Consider the following 22473-nt stretch of genomic DNA (forward strand, 5'->3'; position numbering starts at 1 on the left):
GGAAAGAATCCTTACAACTCCCAGGATAAAATCAAACACCGTGGTATATGCTGACTGGGATTCGGCTCGAATGAATAATTATAATCACACCTCAAAAATCGTCGTCAAGTTACCACATTGGTCATTGAATTTTCAAGGAGTTCCTTACATCAATCCGGAGTTCCACAGGGAAGCCATAAATGACCTTTAATGTTTCTACTGTATTTCAATGACTTTTTTTGAAGGACCCTTAACGATCGTTTTTATTTCACGAAGCAGAGAAAAAGCAACAACTAATATTTGAACCACATTGTGTCTGTTGACTGTAAGTAAATAGTATCTATCCAAGAGTGTTATCAGACCAGCAGTTACATGTGATTTTGATGTTCTTTCGGTTTATTTAATAAACAAATATAATTAAATTCTGTCGTATTCTTAAATTTAATTCAATGTGTAATCCAGCTTTGGAAGCTTATACGATACTCAGTATCGAATGGTCGGTGCGTGTACAAAAACAACCATTAAAACAATAAACGAAAAACTTGTCTTAGTCATCCCTCATAAAATAATCGTCTTCAATTGGATCGAATCGGTCGAACTGGTCACCAAAGTCCGGTTCGTCACTTGAACTGCCCGATATGTCATTCAAATTGGGCACGGTTGGGAATGTCCGCTGCATGCTATCCGTAGCGTCAGTTTCATCCGAGTTGGATACCTCGATGCATTGCTGTAGCCACGGAACTTTGTCGCCATGTCGCATTACAGACGGCCACTGCAGGGTTGGAACCAGCTTCACTACTCGTACCACAATCGATAATCCCCGTACTTCGTGGATGGTAAGCTCAGGTATCACAGCACCGAAAAACACAATCGAAAGAAGGAATTTTTCGTCTTCGTGCACATAACACACTTCCAGAGAATCCGAGTCAACGGCTAGGTCGTACACGACATTTTCCGGAGCGGCTATTCGAATAACAACAAGATAGTCATCTTGTCGCCAAATGGTTTTGGGACTTCGATAATCACACTTCAGCCGAGGATATGTGGTTGGACTGTCCGGTTTCTTTTTCTGAAGGCGCTGTTTCAGCAAAGTCAGTTTGGTTGATGCCTTCTTAGGAGGTGTTTTGTTTTGACTTTGTGGCAACGTTTCAGTTGTTGCCTCGGTGACTTCCTCTATTCGAGCTTCAAAGTCATCGTCGGATTGTTTATTCGGAGCTTTATAATTCGGATCTAGGAATTGACGGAAATCGTCTTCACCAAAGTTGATGTCAATCGCATAAGGTCTTTCGTCTTCTATGTAGCGTGCCAGTTTTAGCTCGACAATTTCATCAAATATCCACGATTCAAGTTCGTGTTGCGGATCGAACAGCAGAATTCGATACAACTTACAGTTGACTAGCGGATCTACGTGGGGTTTTTCAATCTTTTGCAGCACTTTAGCATTGAATGACCGATAATTGGCTAATACTTGATCGTAGATTTTGTCACCTATTTCAGGACTCCACGTTTCCTCCTCCTCTCGCGGTTGTAGACAACCCATCGTCCCTTGAATGGCCTAGAAAATAAATCTGTTTTTTACACAACAAAGCACTACAACTGCGATAATAAAATACTTACACAAAATGATGACGCTTTGAGAATCTCATCGGGAAGCTCAAACAAATCTATTGCAGAGTATGTGTCATATCCACCTAAATCAAGGAAAAACACCCGAATGTCTCGAGATTCTATATGTGTCACCTTTGCACGTTGGTAGGCGTTGTCGTATAACACTAAACAGTAATCTCCGACTTGCGCCTGTTCAAGAGGAACTAAAGTTGTTTCAACTTCAGTAAAATTACCAACAAACGTCGAGATGAAAGAGAACCTGCGTGGATTAGAAGTATGATTAAAGACATGTAACACGTTCAACAATCAACTACTTACCTTTCCACTCTACAAACGTAGAAATCGTCCGGTGCATAATACTGCGAAATAAACACCTCGTGTGTCACATCTGGCTCGATTTCATCGTACACTTCATTGAACTTTCGATTCCGTTTCTCTGTATTGTGAGCTATCTGCAAATCAACCAACTGATTTTGCAGTTCATTCAATGTTACAGCTGCGTCATTATTTTGGTTTTCATTATTTTTTGTCTTTGCAACTTCCGATGTGCTATCATCGTCCGAATCAGTACCGCTGAACTCCATGGGCTTTAGTAGTATAGGTGATTGCGATGGTTTATCTATTTCCTCGAGTTTCATATCCTTGGGAAAAAACTGATTGGTATTCAAAGCTGCATCTGAATCACAATTGTCCGCTATCTCCTCCTCAACGGTTGGTTCTTCCATCACTACACTATTATTAGCCCTTTTCCTATACGCTTCACAATCCTTCACCATCTTAGTTAACAGCTCTAATGGTTCTTTATCTGTGACACCAAAATTTTTACCGACTATCTGCGATTTAACGTGAATCTCGTTGATGTCGGTATTTATGCCACTCAAATGCTCAACCAGTCTAATCGTATCCACCCAAATCGTGTCGCGTATTGCCAGTACTATCTTGCCTTCTACATGAAATTTGTCATTCGTGGTGTATTTATCAATCCACTCCCGGATAGTAACCGTGACTCTCTTATCCCATTCTGTTTCAAAATCATGCGGCACAACACCCACTATTCGGATGTCGATCGCTTGCTCCGGTAGGCGACAGAACTCTTTCGGTAGATGTAGCAACTCCGAGGATCTGCAATCAAGCGTTCGGCCTACATCCAGCAGTTTGACCTTAAGCTTTTGACTTGTAGCATTCTCCCTACAAAAGAAACAACAGTCAACTATTTGCAAAAAAATAAAAATCAAAATAATCAACTAACTTTTTAGGTTCAATGCTCATAATACGGCATCGCCAGTACCGGAATTCGTCATAAATTGCACACCAGTCGTTATAATGCACATCACCGTGGCTATAGTGCCGTTCTTCGTTTGCGTAGTGTTGCTGTATTTCGATGTCCAGAGCGAAAAACTCCTGGGCATCGTTCACAGTGGTCCAACCTTTTGCCCCATAGTCTCGATGTTCCAGCACTCGTGCCGTGTAGTGGGTCGGTGAAAACATATTGTAGATCTTCAGCTTTACGATTCCACTGGACGGCAGGATGCCCAACGACAGATCCCTGGTGGTAAATACGTGCCGCTTCATACATCCCGTGCTTCGACATTTACCGAAATCGAGCACCTGAGAGCAAAAGTCCACCGGATTGCCCAGTGAAAGTTTCTCTTCCTCCTGCTGAATGCGAATGTTCTGCAAAGAGACAATTTGATATGTTACTATATCCTATCCTTTTACAGACTCCGCAATACTTACGTTGGTTAGTTTCACAATCGGTTCCGCTACTTCTTGATTGTGTATACGCAGGAATTCCACCAGCTTCGGCAACTGATCGTTGTTGTTCTCGTCGAGCAACATCAACGAAGACGCTGGCTTATGTCGCATTGTTGTATCTTCCCGCAAAGGATCTTTATAGTAGCCAAACGAACAGGCGAAACGACGTGTGAACATTGTCCAGGATTTGGGCAACGAAAAATGGATAATATGTTGGGCTTTGCATATTTCCATGTCCGGTAAAACCGCATCGTAACAAACCAAAACATGCATTTCTCCAGGTAATTGATTGTCCCACTCTTTGAAACCGTCTGTCAGATAAAGAACACAATTAAGATAGAGGTTTGTTTCAGTAGAAGTGAAGTCCATTTACCCATTTTCGAAAGCACTGTCTGATCGTTACAGAACATATGCGTAATAGATTGTGTTTTCAGATGTTCGACTACTTCGTAAACTTCTGACGCCTGACTGCACACAATCAACGTCCGCTCAGTCCGGTAATTGTGTATATTCACAAAGTTGACGATTTCGGAAAGTTTCTTCTCGTGTGTCTGTAACTTCAGCACCAGTTCTGATTTCCCATAGATGGCAGCCTCCAAATACGCTCCAATGCAAATAATCATATTTTTGTACTTTTTCAAAAACCCAAAGAACAACGGATTCCAGTAGGTAGCAGTTACAACCATTTGAAGTTCAGATTTGTCACAATTTTTACACAGTAACTGAAGCTCGCTACCGAACCGTTCAATTATGCTATCGATGTTATCGATAACGACTGATTGGATTCGCTCCTTGACGAATGCGTTTGGCATGTTCTCAAACACACGCCGATATCCAGGTGCGGTCGCTACCAAAATTGCACAACCATTCAGTAAAAGATTCTAAACGAAACCAAATGTAACATAAATGATTTTTTAATATAAAATCCATCGATGTTCCAACTTACGCAAGCTTTCGTTATGTCCCTAGCTCCAGACGCTTCAACTACCGACATCGACTTATTCATTGAAAAGTTAACCATTTTCTTGCAATAGCTTGCCACTCGTTGAACTTCTCTGGACGACTTGCAGATGATTATAGCCATCGGTCCGGCTCCTTTGGGCACTAGTACTTCATCTTGCATTTTCTAGAATTAAAATGACATGAATTAACTGAGCACTAGTTCAAAAGAGATAGATCACCTTAACCGACGAACAAATGGCCGGAAGGAACGCAAACGTCTTCCCCGTCAAGGCTGCGTTCACACAGAAGAACGAATTGCCCCTCAGAATTTGTGGCCACGCGTAGGTTTGAATACGATGGATCGAGTTGAAGTTAAACATGTTGAGCTCACGGTGAACCTCCGGACAGAAGTTTGCATTTTCCAGTCGCTCAATTGGTTTCGGAACTCGTTTACCGTGAACCAGCAAACGCTGATGGCACAATCTCGAACGGATACTGCAATGAAAAGAACAGATAAAGCATTGGTTGCAGTGGGGATACAACTCAAATGAGACTAACTTGCAACGCGGAGTAGCCGCCAGATTACTCACTCGCCCCAGTGGTCGAGTACTTCCCAGAAATGGTGAGGAACCATTTCGCATTGCGGGTGTGATTGTTATTCCAATCTGCTTCGGAATTTAGGATTTTGTTCTAGATTTTTTCTGGTGGTCTGGATTTTTTGGGATACTGTTCCGAAACTAAAACCCGTGTTTTTGGTTTATGAATTTTATTCAATTACTTGTAGGTTACTTATCACAAATCGATTCAGCACTGTTGTGCTTTGCTTCATAAATGTTTCACATATTTATGGAAATAGATTTTTTCAATACTAAAATATTTACTGTTTGGAATCGATTCAATACCAGTAAAACAAAACCTACATAAATTTCTACTATTGCGACTTAGTACACATTTTATTCTCATAAATAAAAGTTTAACTACTCAACCGAAAGGTAAAAATGCGATGATATTAGCACTGCTCTGTTAATGTACGATGTTTGAGAGACGAAACATTGATAAATTCGGTTGTTTTTAATTCAATTAATTGATTAGTAGCAATCTTGTGCGGATTCTTGTCGAAATAAGTAATTATTACGAACACAAAATCAACACAATAATAAGTTCGGGAGTGTCATAGTTATAACGAGCTATTTAAGGATTCAAAGTTCCGAGGATACGCGTCTTACCGAATGTACCAGTTATGACTTTATGAGTAACTTTAAATTTTGAAACTTGGTATTGAAAAATTGTAACTTGGTAGCTAATAAATTTTCAAAATTTTTTTACCTTCTGGAACTTCCAAAAGCATGATAATATGATACTTTCAATCGATGATAATATCGCTCTCTAAAACATGTGATCTCATTGGTCATGAGGACGTCATTTTAGAGTTCGCGTGGTTACTTTCATAGTTGTTTCATCATATCTAGAGTAGTTTAATTGGTAGAACGATTCTCCAAGTTTGAAAACAAATTCAATAATGTTTGTCGTTTTTTTTTTTATTAAAAATTAATTTTTCTTTCAAAGTATACTTCTCCAGAACAATTGATAGATATCAGCTCGAAAGAAAACTTCACCTTTCGACGACATCCATTCGTCGAGCCATTTTTAAAGATGCTCGAGGGATTGGAAGTGTTGTTACTTAACCAATCAGTATGCCATCGATGGAAAAAGGGATAATCAGAAGGAACCAGATCTGGTGAGTATGACGGGTGTAGTAGGAGTTCCTAACCAAGCGTAGAAATTGTTTCTTTGACCAAAATTAACACGCTTATGTTTAAGAAGTTCGACTAGATCTTGCACTCGATGTCAATCGTTATCCTGGCGTTAGCCATGTTATTTTTTGCGGTTTGGATTCTCAAAATAAATCCATTTTTCTTCGTCGAAAAACTATTTACAAAAGTGAGCCAATGGAAGTAGGATCCACTCAGAACCGTCTAACATTGAGTGAAAATAACCTTAACATTCAAGAAATTAATGCAAGTAGTGAAGTGGATGGTGAAACTGAAGAAATCGATCCAAATTTTTGCATAATGGACGATACAGATTCTGAAACATGAACTAGAAAAACTTAGAAATAATCGATGTTTCGGTTCATGAATTTCATTTTACGAAAATTATGCAAATTTTTACAGGACAATCAGTTTTCGAAACGGATGTTTTCATTACCAAATTCTGTAAATAATATTGCAATTCATACACCAAATCAGAACAGTCACCGAGTACGGTAAAAATCATACTATCTGTTTAGTAAAATTGTCTTCCAATCATCGAACTTCTGTTAGTACTTAGTGTCGTGAAAACTAGTTGTCAAACAGTTCAAAATTTTCAGTTATTTTTATGACCCAACCGAAAAAAAAATTTGAGGGCTTCATCGAATGGTTTGAGGTACCGGCGTACATATTTTTAAAACATTAGAAACACTCAAAGCTATTTTTTTACTTATAGGCAGAAAGTAACTTCATATCATTATGTCCTCTTGCTGCCATCACATATTGTTTGAGGGTAGCTTCTGCTGAGTGGTGGACTCGACGGATTGTACGGTATTCTGAAAGGCACTCATAATTCCGGTCAACCGTGTAATATGGTTCGGGTGCGTTTGAAACTGGTCAATTTTTCCCTCTACCATTGTGTGATGTATCTCCCTCCGGACCGATGCCGCGATCTACCGCTAATTGATGCACACATACAGTCGTTGCAAGAAATTTCTTCCACTCATGTACTACCCGTAGATGAAGTCTTGGTTGTGGGAGACATCAACTTTTCCAGCATAAAATGGCAGACAAGTTCCGGTGGCTTCTTCTTTCCTGATCCGGCGCTCTCCACTTTCCACATTGGCATTACAACCATGCTCGACGGCTACAACCTCAACCTTCTTCGACAGTCGAATCCTGTCGTTAATGAAAATAACCGGATGTTGGAACTTTTCCTTTCAAGTAGAGAAGATGTTGCACCAAAGATTAGTGCTTCACCGTTCCCTCTGGTGAATTCTGTTCGTCATCATCCTCCATTACATATCGTGCTCGATTCGAATCGCTTACAGAACGCCTGCATTCCAACGGACATCATTTGCTATAATTTTAGTAGAACCGACTACACCAATATGACCGACTTCTTGACACAAATCGACTGGGATGAAGTTCTCGACAACGATGATGTCAATGCTGCTGTGCAGACGTTCTCTAATTTTATGAGCTACGCAATCGACTACTATTTACCGAAACGATCGAGACGGCAGACCCGGCATCCACCATGGCTGACTGCGGAAGTGAGACATTTGAAAACGACCTAAAGAGCCGCTCTAAAGCGGTACTCTAAACATGGAGGATTTTCCCTGCGTAATCACTACGTGCGGATAAATCAGTTGTACAAGAAAACCGTTAAGCGCTGCCATGCCAACTACTTAAACAACGTACAACGAAAACTGAAATCAAATCCAAAGTATTTCTGAAAACATGTGAATGAGCAGAGGAAAGAATTCGGGTTACTCTCGTCAATGAGCTTTGGAGATCGTACTGGTTCTTGCACACAGGAAGTCTGCCAGATGTTTGCGGAAAAGTTTTCTAGGGTTTTTTCAAATGAAAACTTGACTCAGCAGTAAATTGCTGTAATGTAATGTTTCCCTGTCTAATAACTCATTGAACTGCATCAATATTGACGAAGACTCAACACGGACGGCAATTGTAGGAAAGGAAGCCTCAAATTCTCTAGGCCCTGACGGAATACCGGCAGTTATTCTTAAAAAGTGCTCGCGTGGAGTAATCGCTCCCCTCTGCAAATTATTTCGAATGTCTCTCGCTACAGAAGTTTTCCCCAATTTATGGAATTTATGGAAAGACTGTTCCCAGTCCACAAGAAAGGCGATAAAAAGGATATAAACAACTACCGCGGTATCACTTCCCTCAGCGCTATACCAAAGCTGTTCGAAAAGGTTATACTGACACCAATTTTCAATCACTGCAAGCAATATATCGTCGATATTCAACACGGTTTCATGACTAACCGCTCAACAACCACAAACTTACTATCGATTTTGTCTTATGTGATTGATGCAATGTCTAACGGTTTACAAACGGACGTTATCTATACAGATCTTTCCTCCGCTTGGATTGGACAGACCTGGATTCAGTTCGAACATTCTTCGTTGGTTGCAGTCGTATCTTAGGAATCGTCGTTTAGCAGTTAAAATTGACGATCATACTTCCGGAGAGTTCCTCGCATCATCCGGAATACCACAGGGAAGTCATCTAGGATCGTTAATATTTTTACTGTACTTCAATGATGTCAATTTTGCCTTGGAAGGTCCTCGCTTATCGTTTGCTGATGTCAAGATCTATCACATCATCCGCAACTTAGAAGACGCAACATTTCTCCAGCGGCAATTGTTAATCTTCGCAGATTGGTGTAAAGTTACTCGTATGATTGTAAATCCAGACAAGTGCTCGGTCATTACGTTCACGAGGAGAAAAATGGCATTGCATGTCGAATACTTTCTGGATGGATCCTTGATTGAAAGATCGACTAGAGTTAAGGATCTTGGCGTCCATCTGGATGAACAACTTACATTCAAGCATCACATCAGTTACATTGTAGCTAAAGCTTCTCGTAGCTTAGGATTCTTAATGAGAATGGCTAAGCACGTTACAGACATACACTGTCTAAAATCGCTTTACTGCACGCTTGTTCGTTCAACTCTCGAATATTGCTCGGCAGTTTGGAACCCATGCTACCTGAACGGTGCTCATAGAATTGAGGGAATACAGCGTAGATTTGTTCGCTTCGGTCTTTGCCGATTGCCGTGGACCGATCCTCATCAACTGCCTAGTTATGAAAGTCGCGGGTTATTAATCGGTCTCGACACATTACAAGTGCAACGAGAATTATCACGCGCTTTGATAATAGCAGATATATTCCACGGTAGGATCGACTGTCCCGTTTTGCTCAACGAAGTTAATATTAATGTGCGACCCAGAGCTCTCCGCAACAGTGCTTTTCTTCGACTTCCTATACTACGCACCAACTATGGCGCAAACGGTTCTATTATTGGTTTACAGAGCTTTAATGATTTTAATGTGTCACGAAGCAGAATACGTACAAATTTTCTGAATATTATTAGGCAATTATCATTAGGACCAAATTGTGTCTGTTGATTGTAAATAAATAAATAAATAATTAGATATCCCATGAGAACCAAATTAATTATCCATACTAAGTACAGACCAACTCTAAATAGATGCACTTATCATGATCGAACCAAGTAAACGATCGCTGCGTTTTGCCGACGCTGCACATGGCTGGCAAGCAAAACGAGCCACAAGAGTGCATTAAAGTCACAACAATAAACAAAACCGTAAAAACACATTAAAGATAATAGCGGAGATGAAGCAGCAGAAATTCAATTTCTGGACGCAAGTGCAATAGTGACGTTGTAAAAAATATGAACAATAGAAGCGGTAACGAAGATAGCAAATGTGAAGTACAAGGATCTGGTCAATTGGAGACAGCGATTATTACCGCATGGAAGACCCGGAAGATTGGTGTTAACAACGAGCAAAAAGACAAAAGATTGGAGGTAAACTACTTTGTTATTTCTATTAAGGGAGCTGCGAATTGATGAACAGCATTGCGTTGAGTTTTATGGTTTATATAACTGTGAATTTTAGCAACTAGATGCTTAAGAAATAACTGTAAATTCCATTTTTTTAATGCACAATTATTATATAGCATGCGCACTATACGAGAAACAGAGGCTTATATAATACTTGAAACACAAAATATACAAAAAAGCAAAAACAGGCCTTACAAGGCGTTTTAGAGAAAAAGGAATCATTGAACAAAGCTATTCAATTCATAAAATCTATTTTACAAAAAAAAACATTATAAATACGCATTAGTTTACGAGATTGGGCTAAAGAAGTAGAAAATTATGAAGCTCTACAAGTTAGAATCAAACTTGCACTGAAAATTTTAGACGAAACAGAATTGTTAGCTGAGAAAAAAATGAGCAAACCCAACATGGTGTCGGTGTAGGAAATCATCAAAACCGCCTCACCGTTAATTCCGGATTACGATGGAAGTGACGATAAATTAGAAACAACGATAGCAACTATTAAAGCCCTTACGCCATTAATAAGTTATGACAATCGCAACGCAGCGATTAATGTTATCATTCCAAAATTATCAAGCAAGGCACGAGTAGCTGTCGGTGAGAATCCCGAATGTCTAGAAATAATAATACAAAGATTAAACGAAAAATGTAAAAATCAGCAACAGCCAGAAGTTATTCAAGCAAAATTAAATGCTGTAAAACAAACTGGTGATGTTCAAATTTTTATCGACAAGGTGGAGAAATTAACTCTCGACCATCAAAAATGTTATTTAGCAGAAAACATCCCAGTAGATGCCGCTGTTAAATTAGCTGCCAAAGCTGGAATTAAGGCCTTGCTCAACGGAGTTTGTGATTTTGAAACGAGACTCTTGTTAAAGGCAGGGCAATTTGAAAATTTAACCACAGCCATTGGAAAAATACACGAAAATCAGCACGAGACTGGAGCTAGTGTAATGTATTTTTCAAATAAAAACAATAGCCAAAGACACAATAGAGCCAGACATAATTTCCAAGGCACATCATTAGGAGGAAAACAATATAACTTTACGAGAGGTCAACACAATAGTTATAGGGGACAATATCGCCACTCCTTCAATCATAACTATGAACAATGGTTCAGGGGACACCAAGGAAACCGAGAAATAAATAACTGACTAGGTAGAAACATCCGTAATTACAATCGAATTTATTACAATAAATCGGAAAACTGGCAGGACCCTCAACAGCAACAACAGAGCCAGAATCAACATGCTCAGCATGTTGGGAGTGCAGCCAACCACCAACATCCCACACAACAACAGCAACAAGAAATACATTTAACACAAGCAAGGAATTACTGAAAAGATACATTTTCAATTTTCAAACAAAACTTACAAATTTTATCAATTTAAAAATAAAAATGCCCGTATATACTTGCTCATTCTTAATAGATACGGGAGCAGAAATATCTATCTTGAAACCAAAAAAATTAAATCAAAATCAATTAATCACAATAACCGACAAATGCGTGACCTCAGGCATCAACAATATTACAACAGAAACTAAAGGTTCTTGACTACAGAGCTGTTAATTGATAATGATATATCTTCAATACACACGTTCCAAACAGTAAATGAGAAATTTCCTATTCCAACAGACGATATTTTAGGTAGAGATTTTTTCACCAAATACCATTGTAATATTGACTACGATACTTGGACTTTAACATGTGCTACAAAACATGGATCATTTGGAATTACAATTGAAGATAATTCTGAAAATACGTTATTTTAACCGCCACGTTGCGAAGTATACAGGCAAATATACAGCAATATTAAAGATATAAGATTCAAGATTGTGCAAGTGATCATTTTTTAGAAGAACTAACCGGTCACGCTAAGCAACGGTTGATTATCTACAAAAGCAGCGACACCGATTAGGACACAACTGTAAAAAGATCCACCACGGAAACACGACCTACTCATTACCACGGATGCTAACACCAGTTTTCATATTGTAAGTACTTTATATATATTTTATAGCATTCACAGTTTAAAATGGTAGAAACTCGGCAAACAACAGAGTTAGAGCAGCTCCGCCAACAAGTGGCCGAGCTTACAAAATTGGTGACCAATAGCACTAGTGTATACCACGTGCCGGATCCCAAAGTTGATCAAATTTATGAAACATTCGCGATCAAAGGCAGAAATGGTAGCCCAGACACCATGAATGCATATTATATTCAAGCAATTAAAAACAAAGTTAAAGGGTGAAGCTCGAATCACCCTTAGCACCAACGGAAATCCAAATACGTTTCCAGAAATAAAAAAAGTGTTGATGGAGCACTATGGCGACAAGCGCGATATCGCCACGAATTTAAATCACCACGGCAAAGAAGGGGGTGAGCGGTCCCATCAAAAATTCTCCAATGATATTAAAGAACTAGAGTCGAGAATAAAATCAAATTTATTACTTATTCCTATTTCCACCACAGAGCATCTCGAAAAGATTATCGTGACTAAGTATGTAGATAATATCCAAGAACCGCTGGCAAGCATAATCCGAAGTTCTAACCTCAAAAGTATAGAAGACGTGTATCAGCCCGTTCTATTAAATCAAAACGCTGAAACTATCTGGTCGAAACGGGAGTCAACAAATCATACATTAATCCCGAACACGTGGATAAAGCGAAAAAAACACCAACCCTGCAATAGTAACTAATAAGAACGGTAGATTCGTGCTAGACAGCGTAGTAAGTATAAATCTTTTTCACGATTCATTTGAAGAGAAATTGCCGTACCACGTATTTCAGCTCCACAAATTTTTTGACGGTCTCTTAGATTACGAAAACCTAGCAAAAATGAAGGCAGTTATAGAGACATCCAATCACTTTGTACAAATTGGCCATAAGAAATACCATTTCTCTAAATATTACCCATCCAATTTCAATTTTCACGAATGTAAAGAAAATTTTTTTTTAGATCTCAACCACATCGAACGGTTCATTTTTGATCGAGCAGAAGGTTAATCTTAGCTATCAGGTTACTATAAACCCCGGCTTATATGAAGCCCGCGACAATAAAGCGACGATTTTTCTGTCTAGGAAACCCGCTGATAGATATCCGATCCCGGAGATCAGCAAGATTTTAGATCGGCTTGGAAAAGCACAATATTTCACAGTGCTAGACCTTGCCAGTGGCTTCCACCAGATTGAGATGGAACCAGACGATATCCCTAAGACCGCTTTCAACGTGGACAACGGGAAATATGAATTAATTCGTATGCCGTTTGGGCTGAAAAATGCGCCCGCAACTTTTCAAAGGTTAATGGACTCTGTACTGAGAAAACATCTCGGTATAAGATGCTTTGTTTATATGGATGATATAATCATCTTCTCATCTTCATTAGAACAGCAACTACAAGACATTTCAAAAGTTCTACAAACCCTTCAAGACGCGAACTTAAAAATCCAATGCGACTAGTCCGAATTTTTAAGAAAAGAGGTGGAATTCCTCGGTCACGTTGTAACAACCGAAGAAGTTAAACCCAATCCACGAAAACTAGAGGCTGTGAAGAATTGACCTCTTCCCAAAAACCCAAAAGAACTAAAATCATTCTTAGGTACTATAAGCTACTATAGACGATTTATACCACGGTTTGCCCATGTAGCCAAACCTCTCACTTCAAAATTAAGAGGAAATCCAAAATCATTCGGGATAACGCCCGACTTCGAAGAGGCATTTGAAAAATTGAAAGAGATCATGTCTTCCGATCTCCTTCTAGCATACCCTGATTTCGACTTACCATTTATTTTAACGACCGATGCCTCAAATGTGGCAGCCGGTGCCGTTCTAGCCCAAGCTGTCGATGGAAAAGAAAGGCCAATCGCCTTTCTCTCCCGCACATTATCAAAAGCCGAGGAAAAATATTCAGCTACCTCTTACGAAGGAGTTGAAATTGACCGACTCCACAGGAAGAGTTACCAGACAGAGACTCTACTGGGAACAATTTGATTTCAAAATAATTTATTAGAAAGGGAAACAAAACGTCGTTGCCGACGGTCTTTCTAGAATTCCTTCATCAGAATTGAACTTAAACGAGGAATTGTGTAACGAATTGTTCGAAAATGAGCCTGTGTATCATTCAGAAATTATTAACAAGTATCCAGTTCAAATCATTATACGCAAATCTCATAGCCCTTCTAAAAGTCCGTACTTAAATTGTATGATATTTCCCAATCACTTTAGACATATATTTCACAGACATGACTACACGAAAGACGACCTGACAGACCTACTTAAAAAATGTCTCGACCCAACAAAATCTAATGGAATCTTCGCCGAACCTGGAATTGCAAACATGTGTGAAGACATAATTCGATCTCATTTTAAAAGAATAAAAATACAATTCTCAAATATTAAACTACCGGATCTTGTTTCATTTCAGGACCAACAGGACTTCATCAAGAGATGCCATAACTTCAACCATCGAAATAACAAGCTAACCTACGAGGAAACTCGCTAATTAGTATACTTTCCTGGAATGCTTGGAAAAATTTAATCCTTCATAAAAAACTGTGAAGATTGTAAATTTTCCAAGTATGAAAGAAAACCATTCAAAATTCCGATCACTCGAAGAGTTTACGAGAAACCTTTCGAGAATGTATTCATAGACGTTTAAGGAGTGTATCGAAAATAAGCTATCCACATACATTTGTGTTGTACGCATGTATTTGTGATGGTTTATTATGCTCAGATCACAGCATGCTGTGCGTTTGGCTGTCAGCTTTCGTTTGTTTACTTGTTTGTGCGGTAGAAATTCTGCGTTTTGGAAATGTCGCGTATTGAAAATGAAGTGAAAATAAGGTTCTGGACACATGGCTAAGTGAAAAGGGTATTACTATGCGAAAATTGGCGAAGCGGTTTGGAATTCATCATGCCAGTGTTAAAACCATCATTAATAAGTTTGGGGAACACTATTCTATGGATGAGCTACCAGGAAGAGGCAGAAAACCCGGTTCTTCCAAAACGAAACTGGACCAGAAAGTGGTATGTCTAATCATGAAGAACAAATCAATGTCAATACGTGATTTGGCCAAAAAAGCAGGAACGAGTGTCGGAATGATCCAGCGTATCAAGAGGCGAAATCACCTGAAGACCTACAAGAAGCATAAAATCTCGCAACAAAGTGTAGAACAGAAGAAGCGAGCAGCAACAAGAGCCCGGAAATTGTATTTGCGTCTTTTGCAGTGTCAGGATGCATGCGTTTTGATAGACGATGAGCTTTATGTAAAGGAGGACTCAAAAACCCTTCCAGGTCCAACAATACTTTACTGTCATCGTTGGGGAGGATGTAAGCGATGGGGACAGGTCAATTCAAGTGGAGAAATTTGGTCGAAAGATACTAGTATGGCAAGCAATATGTTCCTGTGGTTTGAAGTCAACCACACTACCGGAACTATAAATGCAGAAATCTATCGATCTGAGTGTCTCCAGAAGAAATTGCTGCCTTTATATTAGAAGCATAGTACAACTCCACTGTTTTGGTCGGATTTCGCGTCGACTCACTATGCCAAAACCACTCTCAATTGGCTTACGGAAAAGGGTATAACATTCGTTGAGAAAAATATCAATCCACCAAATTACCCTCATTTTCGACCCATCGAACGTTACTGGGCAGTTGTGAAGAGGGTCTTCAAGAAGACTGGTAAGGTAGCTGGGAACATGCAGGAGTTCAAAAAAAATTGGACGTCAAAAAAATGCATACAACACTTGTCCGGAACTTTATGAAAAGCGTTCGATCAATGGTTCGAAAAATCGTGAAGGAATAACTTAAATTTCTTCCGGTTTTCATTATGCTCAAGTTTAACCTCATACAATAAAGGATTAATTTTTAGTTTCAATAAAATATCGTTTTTTATCATAATTTGAAAGAAAAATTTGTGGATAGCTTTTTTTCGATACACTCCTTACGTCAAAGAAACTGAAAAATTCCTTACTCTCATGGATTCTTTTTTAAAATTCGCCCATATACCGCGCCGAGTGTTCGTAATAGTTAGTTAATATCCGTTACTCCGGATTCGTTAATAAAGTGTTTTATTCCCACTCCGTACTTTTACTGACATGTTATTTCGTTTCCTTAAAAGTAAAAGTTAGTTGTATGCAGTGGTGTTTTTGTTCTTACCAATACTCCATTTGGTGTCTTAGATAGTGTTTGGGTTTAATTTTCTAATTAAATTCCATCATACTTTCGTATTTTATTTGCTAGTATTGTAATTCTTGTTCCTCGTTGTTTGTAATACTTTTTGTACATTGTTCATCTTTTTGCCTCGCTCGTATAGAAAGGTTATGCAATCACTGTGAAAACCGACTCAGTTCGTCGAGTACGCAAAATGTCTGTGTGTGTGTGTGTGTGTGTGTGTGTGTGTGTGTGCGTATGTGTGTATGTAACGTTTTATTGCACTAACTTTTCTCGGAGATGGCTGAACCGATTTTCACAAACTTAGATTCAAATGAAAGGACTTGAGGTCCCATAAAAAATTCCTGATTATTATTTGGATCCGATGTCCGGTTCGGGAGTTATAAGGTAAAATGTTCAAAAAATAAAAAAGAAAATATGTGTTCTAACTTTTCTCATAGATGGCGCGACCGATTTTCACAAACTTAGGTTAAAATGAAAGGTCCTGTGGTCCCATACGTAATTCCTGAATTTCATGCGGATCCGACTTCCGGATCCGGAAATATAGGGTAAAGTGGGTTAAAAATTGTATACCATCACGGAAAATGGGGAAAAAAAACCTTAAAAAATTTTCTAAATCGACCTCAAATCTTTTCCAATTGATAGTTTTTATCAGTAGACGGTCAAACAAACCGATTTCGGTTATTCTTTTAAGAATCGAAGAAAATTATTTTGAAGAATACCACAGTATTATATATGATAGTATAATTGATATGAGCAAGGCATCATCACACCACTATGTGGATTAAAACAGTTTTTTTATTTAAAGATGACTGCCGGTATGCCGTCAAAACCAGAAGAGGTTCAAACCTTCATTCCAGCAATCGCCGTCCGTTCGAACCCACGACAATTTGAGTGATATTTATTGAATTATGAGATTCAGGAACCTTGAGCTCAACGAGTGTTATTTGTTACGAGAACAAGGTTTCGTTTGAAGGAACACGAGAAGAACAAGTGCCAGATTTAAACCGTACGCGAATCAGTACGCTCTTCAAATTTCTTTTAAGAATTATTACTGAGACTTTTTCCTCTGTATGGCTTTTGTTCACATGTTTCTAGAACGACTTAGGATTAAATCTTCAATTTTCGTTGTACTTTTTTTTAAATAGTAAACATGGCAACGCTTGTCGGTTTTCCAGTAAAACTGATTAATCTGCACGTAGTGATTCAGTATAGAATCCATAGGATGTTCTTTGCCATTTTATAACGGGACTTTTTTAATGTCCTACAACCAAAATTTCTCCATGTGTTCATCGATGAAGGCAAGATCGCGACATTGGTCAAGTAGAAGATATACACTACGCAAAGGCAAAGTAAGAACTCGGCAAGCTGGATTCCTATTGACAACTATTCGATGCAACTCCCAGGCTTTTTTGGCTCAATAGTTTGGTAGTGATTGTCACTAATGAGCAATCAGAAGAATTTGACTTACAATTACACTTTATAGTTACGGTTTATTTCTACTACGTCACTGTCATGTCATCACACTTTCACTAAGTATGACATACGGTACAATACAGATGCGTTTCTCGACATATATTTAGTCGTTCTCAGTGCAAAAATTTTATTTTATTTAATAAAGCACACTGCCTAGGAGTTATTAAGAAACCGAGGGCTAGTGCATCAGTTTTATAAGCATTTGGATAGAAAACTGCAATACCGTTTCTTTTCTACGAATGATTGTAGGTAGGTTAACGAATTTTTAGAATAACAAAACAAATGCGCTACTGTCGGATATAATCTAAACATTAGAAAGAAGGACTAACAAAATTAAACTTCAGTTTTGTTTTAGTTTAGTTGTCTTCTAGATTTCAACTCGTTCTACATTTTTGTTCATGATTACCATTCCAAAGCCCTAAAGTTTTTAGTATTCATACGGATAAAATAAAAAAAAATCAGGTAATATAAACAAAGTTCTCTTCAATATTAGCAGTGCGACAACGAAATCCAGGATTGATATTTAGTTCAAAATAGTCATGCCCTAGTTTGAACCAACCAAAGTTCCAGTTTGAAACAATATTATCCTGGTTAGATACAACCGATTTGTGGGGTTTTATAGACAACCAATCATTATGTAGTTTTAAGCTTGAAATAAATTCGATCGGTTGAATTCGTATCAAATCGGTTGGTAGAACACACGCAGAAAAAAAGGATCGGTTGAGCATAAGCAAACGACGCTTTGAGTTCAAGCGTTCTTCCGTTGTGTGACAAAAAACATTCTTGTTGGTTCGATAGTTAAGGCCCGTGTTTTCTGCGTGTTAAACCAACTGTAGACGGTGAGTACAGCAGATATTATATACCAACAATTCGTCAAGTTGTTTCGTTTCGTTTATCTTCAAGCTGCTTCCGAAAAGTAACTTTTAAAACAAGCTTTACAATACTGGTGGTTCACCAGTAAGAAACTCAGGAATAGTGTTGATTCGTGCGTAGCAAATTTAAAAAAATCAAACAATTAAATCTTGGCCAGAGCAGTGCTCGTCTCATGATCGCACCGAAATAGTCGCTTACCATGATTCCTCCTCGATCAGCTGATCGAAGCGGCTCGTATTTTTCGTCACGTACACCCGACCATTTTCGACACCGGAATCGTGCCCGTTGCTGTACTTTTCCCCGTTGAGACCAGCTTTCGAGTGGCTCTGCTCATCCGACGACGAATGGCGACTTCGGTTGTTCGGCTGCAGATTGGTATGTCTCGGTTTGAAGCGGAGCGACGTGTGTTTGGATTTGCGTTCGGAAGAATCGGATGAATCGCCTGCCACCACTCTTCCGCTGTCGAATCCAATGTTGGCCATACTGAATCCGGCTGGGATGATATTGAAGTTAGTATATCTACTGGAGGATGGCGGTGGTGACGTTTTCTTTGCTGGTTCCTCTTCGACAATAGCTTTCTGTGCCGCCCGTTGCTTCTTGCGCATCTCCAGCTTGGCTAAGAACGAAACCGTTGACTTTGGTTTTTCTGAAATATCGTCCGCATCCGCTCGATCGTACGAACGTCTATCAAGAGAATTGCTGGACGATGAACTTTTTGCTTTGCCATTATCGGTGGTTTGATTGATTTTAAGATTCGCAATCGTGATAGGATTAAAGGGTCGAACTACTTGCTGTAAAAGTTTCTTCTCGTGTTTTATGTTCAGCGCATTTTTTACGTATGGCGACGAATTTGGATACAACTCATCCTCGGAATGCGAGATCTCAGGAATTGCCTCCACGGACGGTAGCGTTCGCATACTTTCTCGCATATGGTTTGGTCTTATCATGCTAGCGCTTTCGTCAAAATCTTCTTCGTCCACACCATTTAACTCTAGTTCGCGCGAATGATGACCATCATCGCCTGTCCCATTTGAAATCCGGTGGAACCCGTTGACTTCGTGTCGAGGCTTCATTGGGCTAGCGCTGTGCACTTTTCCGTGGCTATTTTTCTGTTCAATTCCACCATTTGTACGACTACGGCTTACACTCATTGTTTGGATTTCGGAAAGTCCTAAATTAAAAACAAAACCGTTACTAAAAATATTCCGACATTCCTCCAACCAACCACACTTACTGGTAATAAAATCTCTAGGTTCCACTTCGGTAGCCTGACGAATTTCCTTGAGCACTTGGCCGGCGTTAAAAATATTGTCTTTGCGTGTAACAATTTCCAGATCCCCAAAGTTAACCATAACATTGTGAACCTGGTGTTTTGTTACGTTCCGAAAATATATAGTACTACTATTCGACAGTATGGATTGAAGTACACCGGAGGCATTGTTGTCCCAACGAGGAGTTATCTTGGAGATCAGTTTGTCCGAACGGCTGTCATAGATCTAAATTGCACAGATTGTTAGTTCAATGTTTAATTATTCGTCCAAATTTGCATACTCACACATTCCGATGGTAAAACATTTTTAATCGCTCCCCGTTTAACTTTACTAGACATATCGGAAGAAAACTTTTGTGGCAACAAATTGACAAAACGGGATGAAGATTGAATCGGTACTCCGTCGTCAATTGCCCATAAATTGTACTGTTTTTCGCCGTCTTTACCTTCGAAGACTTCATCTACAACGCATCGGCACCATTTGTTACGGTCGAAGTCCAAAACAGCAACCGTCTAAAATGCAAAGAATGAAAACTAAGATTTTGGAATATCGCGATGTTAATGTCATGAACTTCTTGTGTGTACGATTTTTGTTACTGTATGGGTAGCTCGGGAAAGCTTAAATTGCGCAAAATACTCACCTCGCCATGAAATGCATCATAGTCCCGGTCGGCGCTTGCTTGCCGGAAGTTTTCCTCGCAGTACTCATCTATTGCTAGCTGGAATCGTTTCTCCTCCAGATTGTGCACGTAAGCCGACACCGGTTTGTACCAAAACATGTGCGGATTTATATAATGTGTAATCCGGATGGTGGCATCCTCCATTGTTATGGGTAAAATGAGATGACCTTGCAAAATAATGAACAACCCATTACAAAGCGTTGATGAAAATTTAACCCAATTTAATACAGCTCACATACCTGTTCTGGTTCTAAAACTGATTATTAATATGTCACCAACTTTCGTAATATTATCAACAAAACACCGCTATGTTTGGTCCAAAGCTTGAGTTGGTGTGTGCAAAACGTGATCGCGGTTTTTGCACTTGCTTTTGTCTCCAAGTTTCAAGCACCATACCAAGATAAATAGAAAAATGATGGGAAATTGCGAGTATGATGACGAGGGGCTCGAATACAAGCAGGAACCATGCTACTATCACCAGAGATGCCAGGTAAAAACTTCAAATATATGCAGACAGGGTCTGTAAATCTGAAAAAAAAATCTGCTGTCAGCAAGTATACTTTATAGAGAACAAGACGCTGGCAGCTATTTCTCTATAAAGTATGACACGCAAAACTGACTTGACGAGCAAAAAAAAAGGTCGCGGAAATTTCTAACGTCTGTAAATATAGACGAAAGTCTGCGAGAATTTCAAAAGTCTACAAAAGTCTGCACAACAAAAAATGTCTGCAGCACTATACCCCAAATCTGCAGATTTATAGACAAATCTGCAGACCTGACATCTCTGACTATCACTAATAGCAGACCCTGTCAGCTTGGAGCGAAATCAATCTTCAGTTCGGCAACGTCATCGCACGGTGTCACATTCAACATATTGTCGCTGCAGCACTAATCTGCAATTCGCTGGACAGTCCAGCGCAGCGACGTTGCCGAGCGACGTCAGTTGAACTGCCATTTCCTATACATCAACTGATAGAATCATGTTACTTTATACATATTTTGTTGTCTTGTTTATGAACCACGTGCTTCAACTTAAATGAATACATTGTCTTGCCTCCACTATCGAAGCACATAACGATGGAATATTACTTTCTGTATGCGCTTAAAGTTGATAATGTATGTTTGGGAATCAATGGGTTTGACACTGAACGTTACAAGGGAGTGAATTTTCGTACAATTATGAATGATTAATATATCGCATGGCGGTCTACATACCATTGGGGCACAGTGAACTTCGCTGGAGAAACATAATCAGGCGAGAGAGACGTCGCTTCCGATTTTTATCTGCATGCACAATATCATGTCAATTGTATGGGTGCGCACTGCTGCTATTTTGGCGCGCACGAATTTGACATTTCTCTCCCCTACTTCTGTGTACGAGATTCGATGCGGACTCGCTTGAGGGCGCCTGCTCGCAAAAAATGTTGTTGCCAATGATTTGTTCGGGAAATGTGAGAGCTGGATATCTTGTTAATATGATGTCTTTACTAATAGCACAGACTAACAGACATGACAGTATGAGTAAATTCTTATAAAAATAATTTTTCGTGATGCACTAGTTCCACCTATATTGTACTGCGCGAACTATTTACTATCTGTGCACCCCTTGTGTTATGTAAAAGTTTTTTTACTAGTTGGTTTCCCCTCGTTTGTCAACACCGATCAGCTGCTTGCAGGGATGCCTGATTTCATCAAAATATTTGAAAATGAATCGTCACAATAAATTATTGGATTACGTTGATAATATATTTAACTTTTTCGCGATGTTAAAAGGCAACCATTTATTTGACTCAACGTTTTTCATCTAGACTATTTTTTATTGTGTTGGTAGTTTTCACCCGAAATTAAGTGGCGGCAGACCAGAAGCAAGTAAATATTGTAACAAAACGGGTTCGATTTTGTATTGCGTTGGAGGATAAGAAGTAGGCACAATTATGTATATAGTTTTGGCAATATGTATTAAATCTGTATCCTGCATGAAATTCGCATGGACGTATACGAATCAATACATTACAGGTAATTCTGTATGAATGGCAACTCTAGTGGTAAATGAAAAAAATAAACAC

The 22473-nt window shown here is 39.1% G+C and overlaps 1 protein-coding gene across 1 annotated transcript; it reads right to left on the reverse strand.

The window, feature by feature from the left end:
* Positions 1–396: 396 nt before the first annotated feature.
* On the reverse strand, positions 397–20782 carry LOC131434110 (uncharacterized). Its single transcript, XM_058600754.1, has 13 exons — positions 20647–20782; positions 20369–20574; positions 20013–20240; positions 19692–19953; positions 18656–19628; positions 4524–4779; positions 4289–4468; positions 3716–4223; positions 3325–3653; positions 2837–3261; positions 1906–2775; positions 1597–1846; positions 397–1534 (listed from the first exon to the last, which is right to left on the reverse strand). Exons 2-13 carry the CDS (start codon positions 20549–20551, stop codon positions 527–529), a joined length of 5472 nt encoding a protein of 1823 aa, XP_058456737.1. The 5' UTR covers positions 20552–20574; positions 20647–20782; the 3' UTR covers positions 397–526.
* Between the last annotated feature and the right edge of the window lie 1691 nt (positions 20783–22473).

Source organism: Malaya genurostris, chromosome 3 (genome assembly GCF_030247185.1).
Source record: "Malaya genurostris strain Urasoe2022 chromosome 3, Malgen_1.1, whole genome shotgun sequence".
Classification (NCBI taxonomy): Eukaryota; Metazoa; Arthropoda; class Insecta; order Diptera; family Culicidae; genus Malaya; species Malaya genurostris.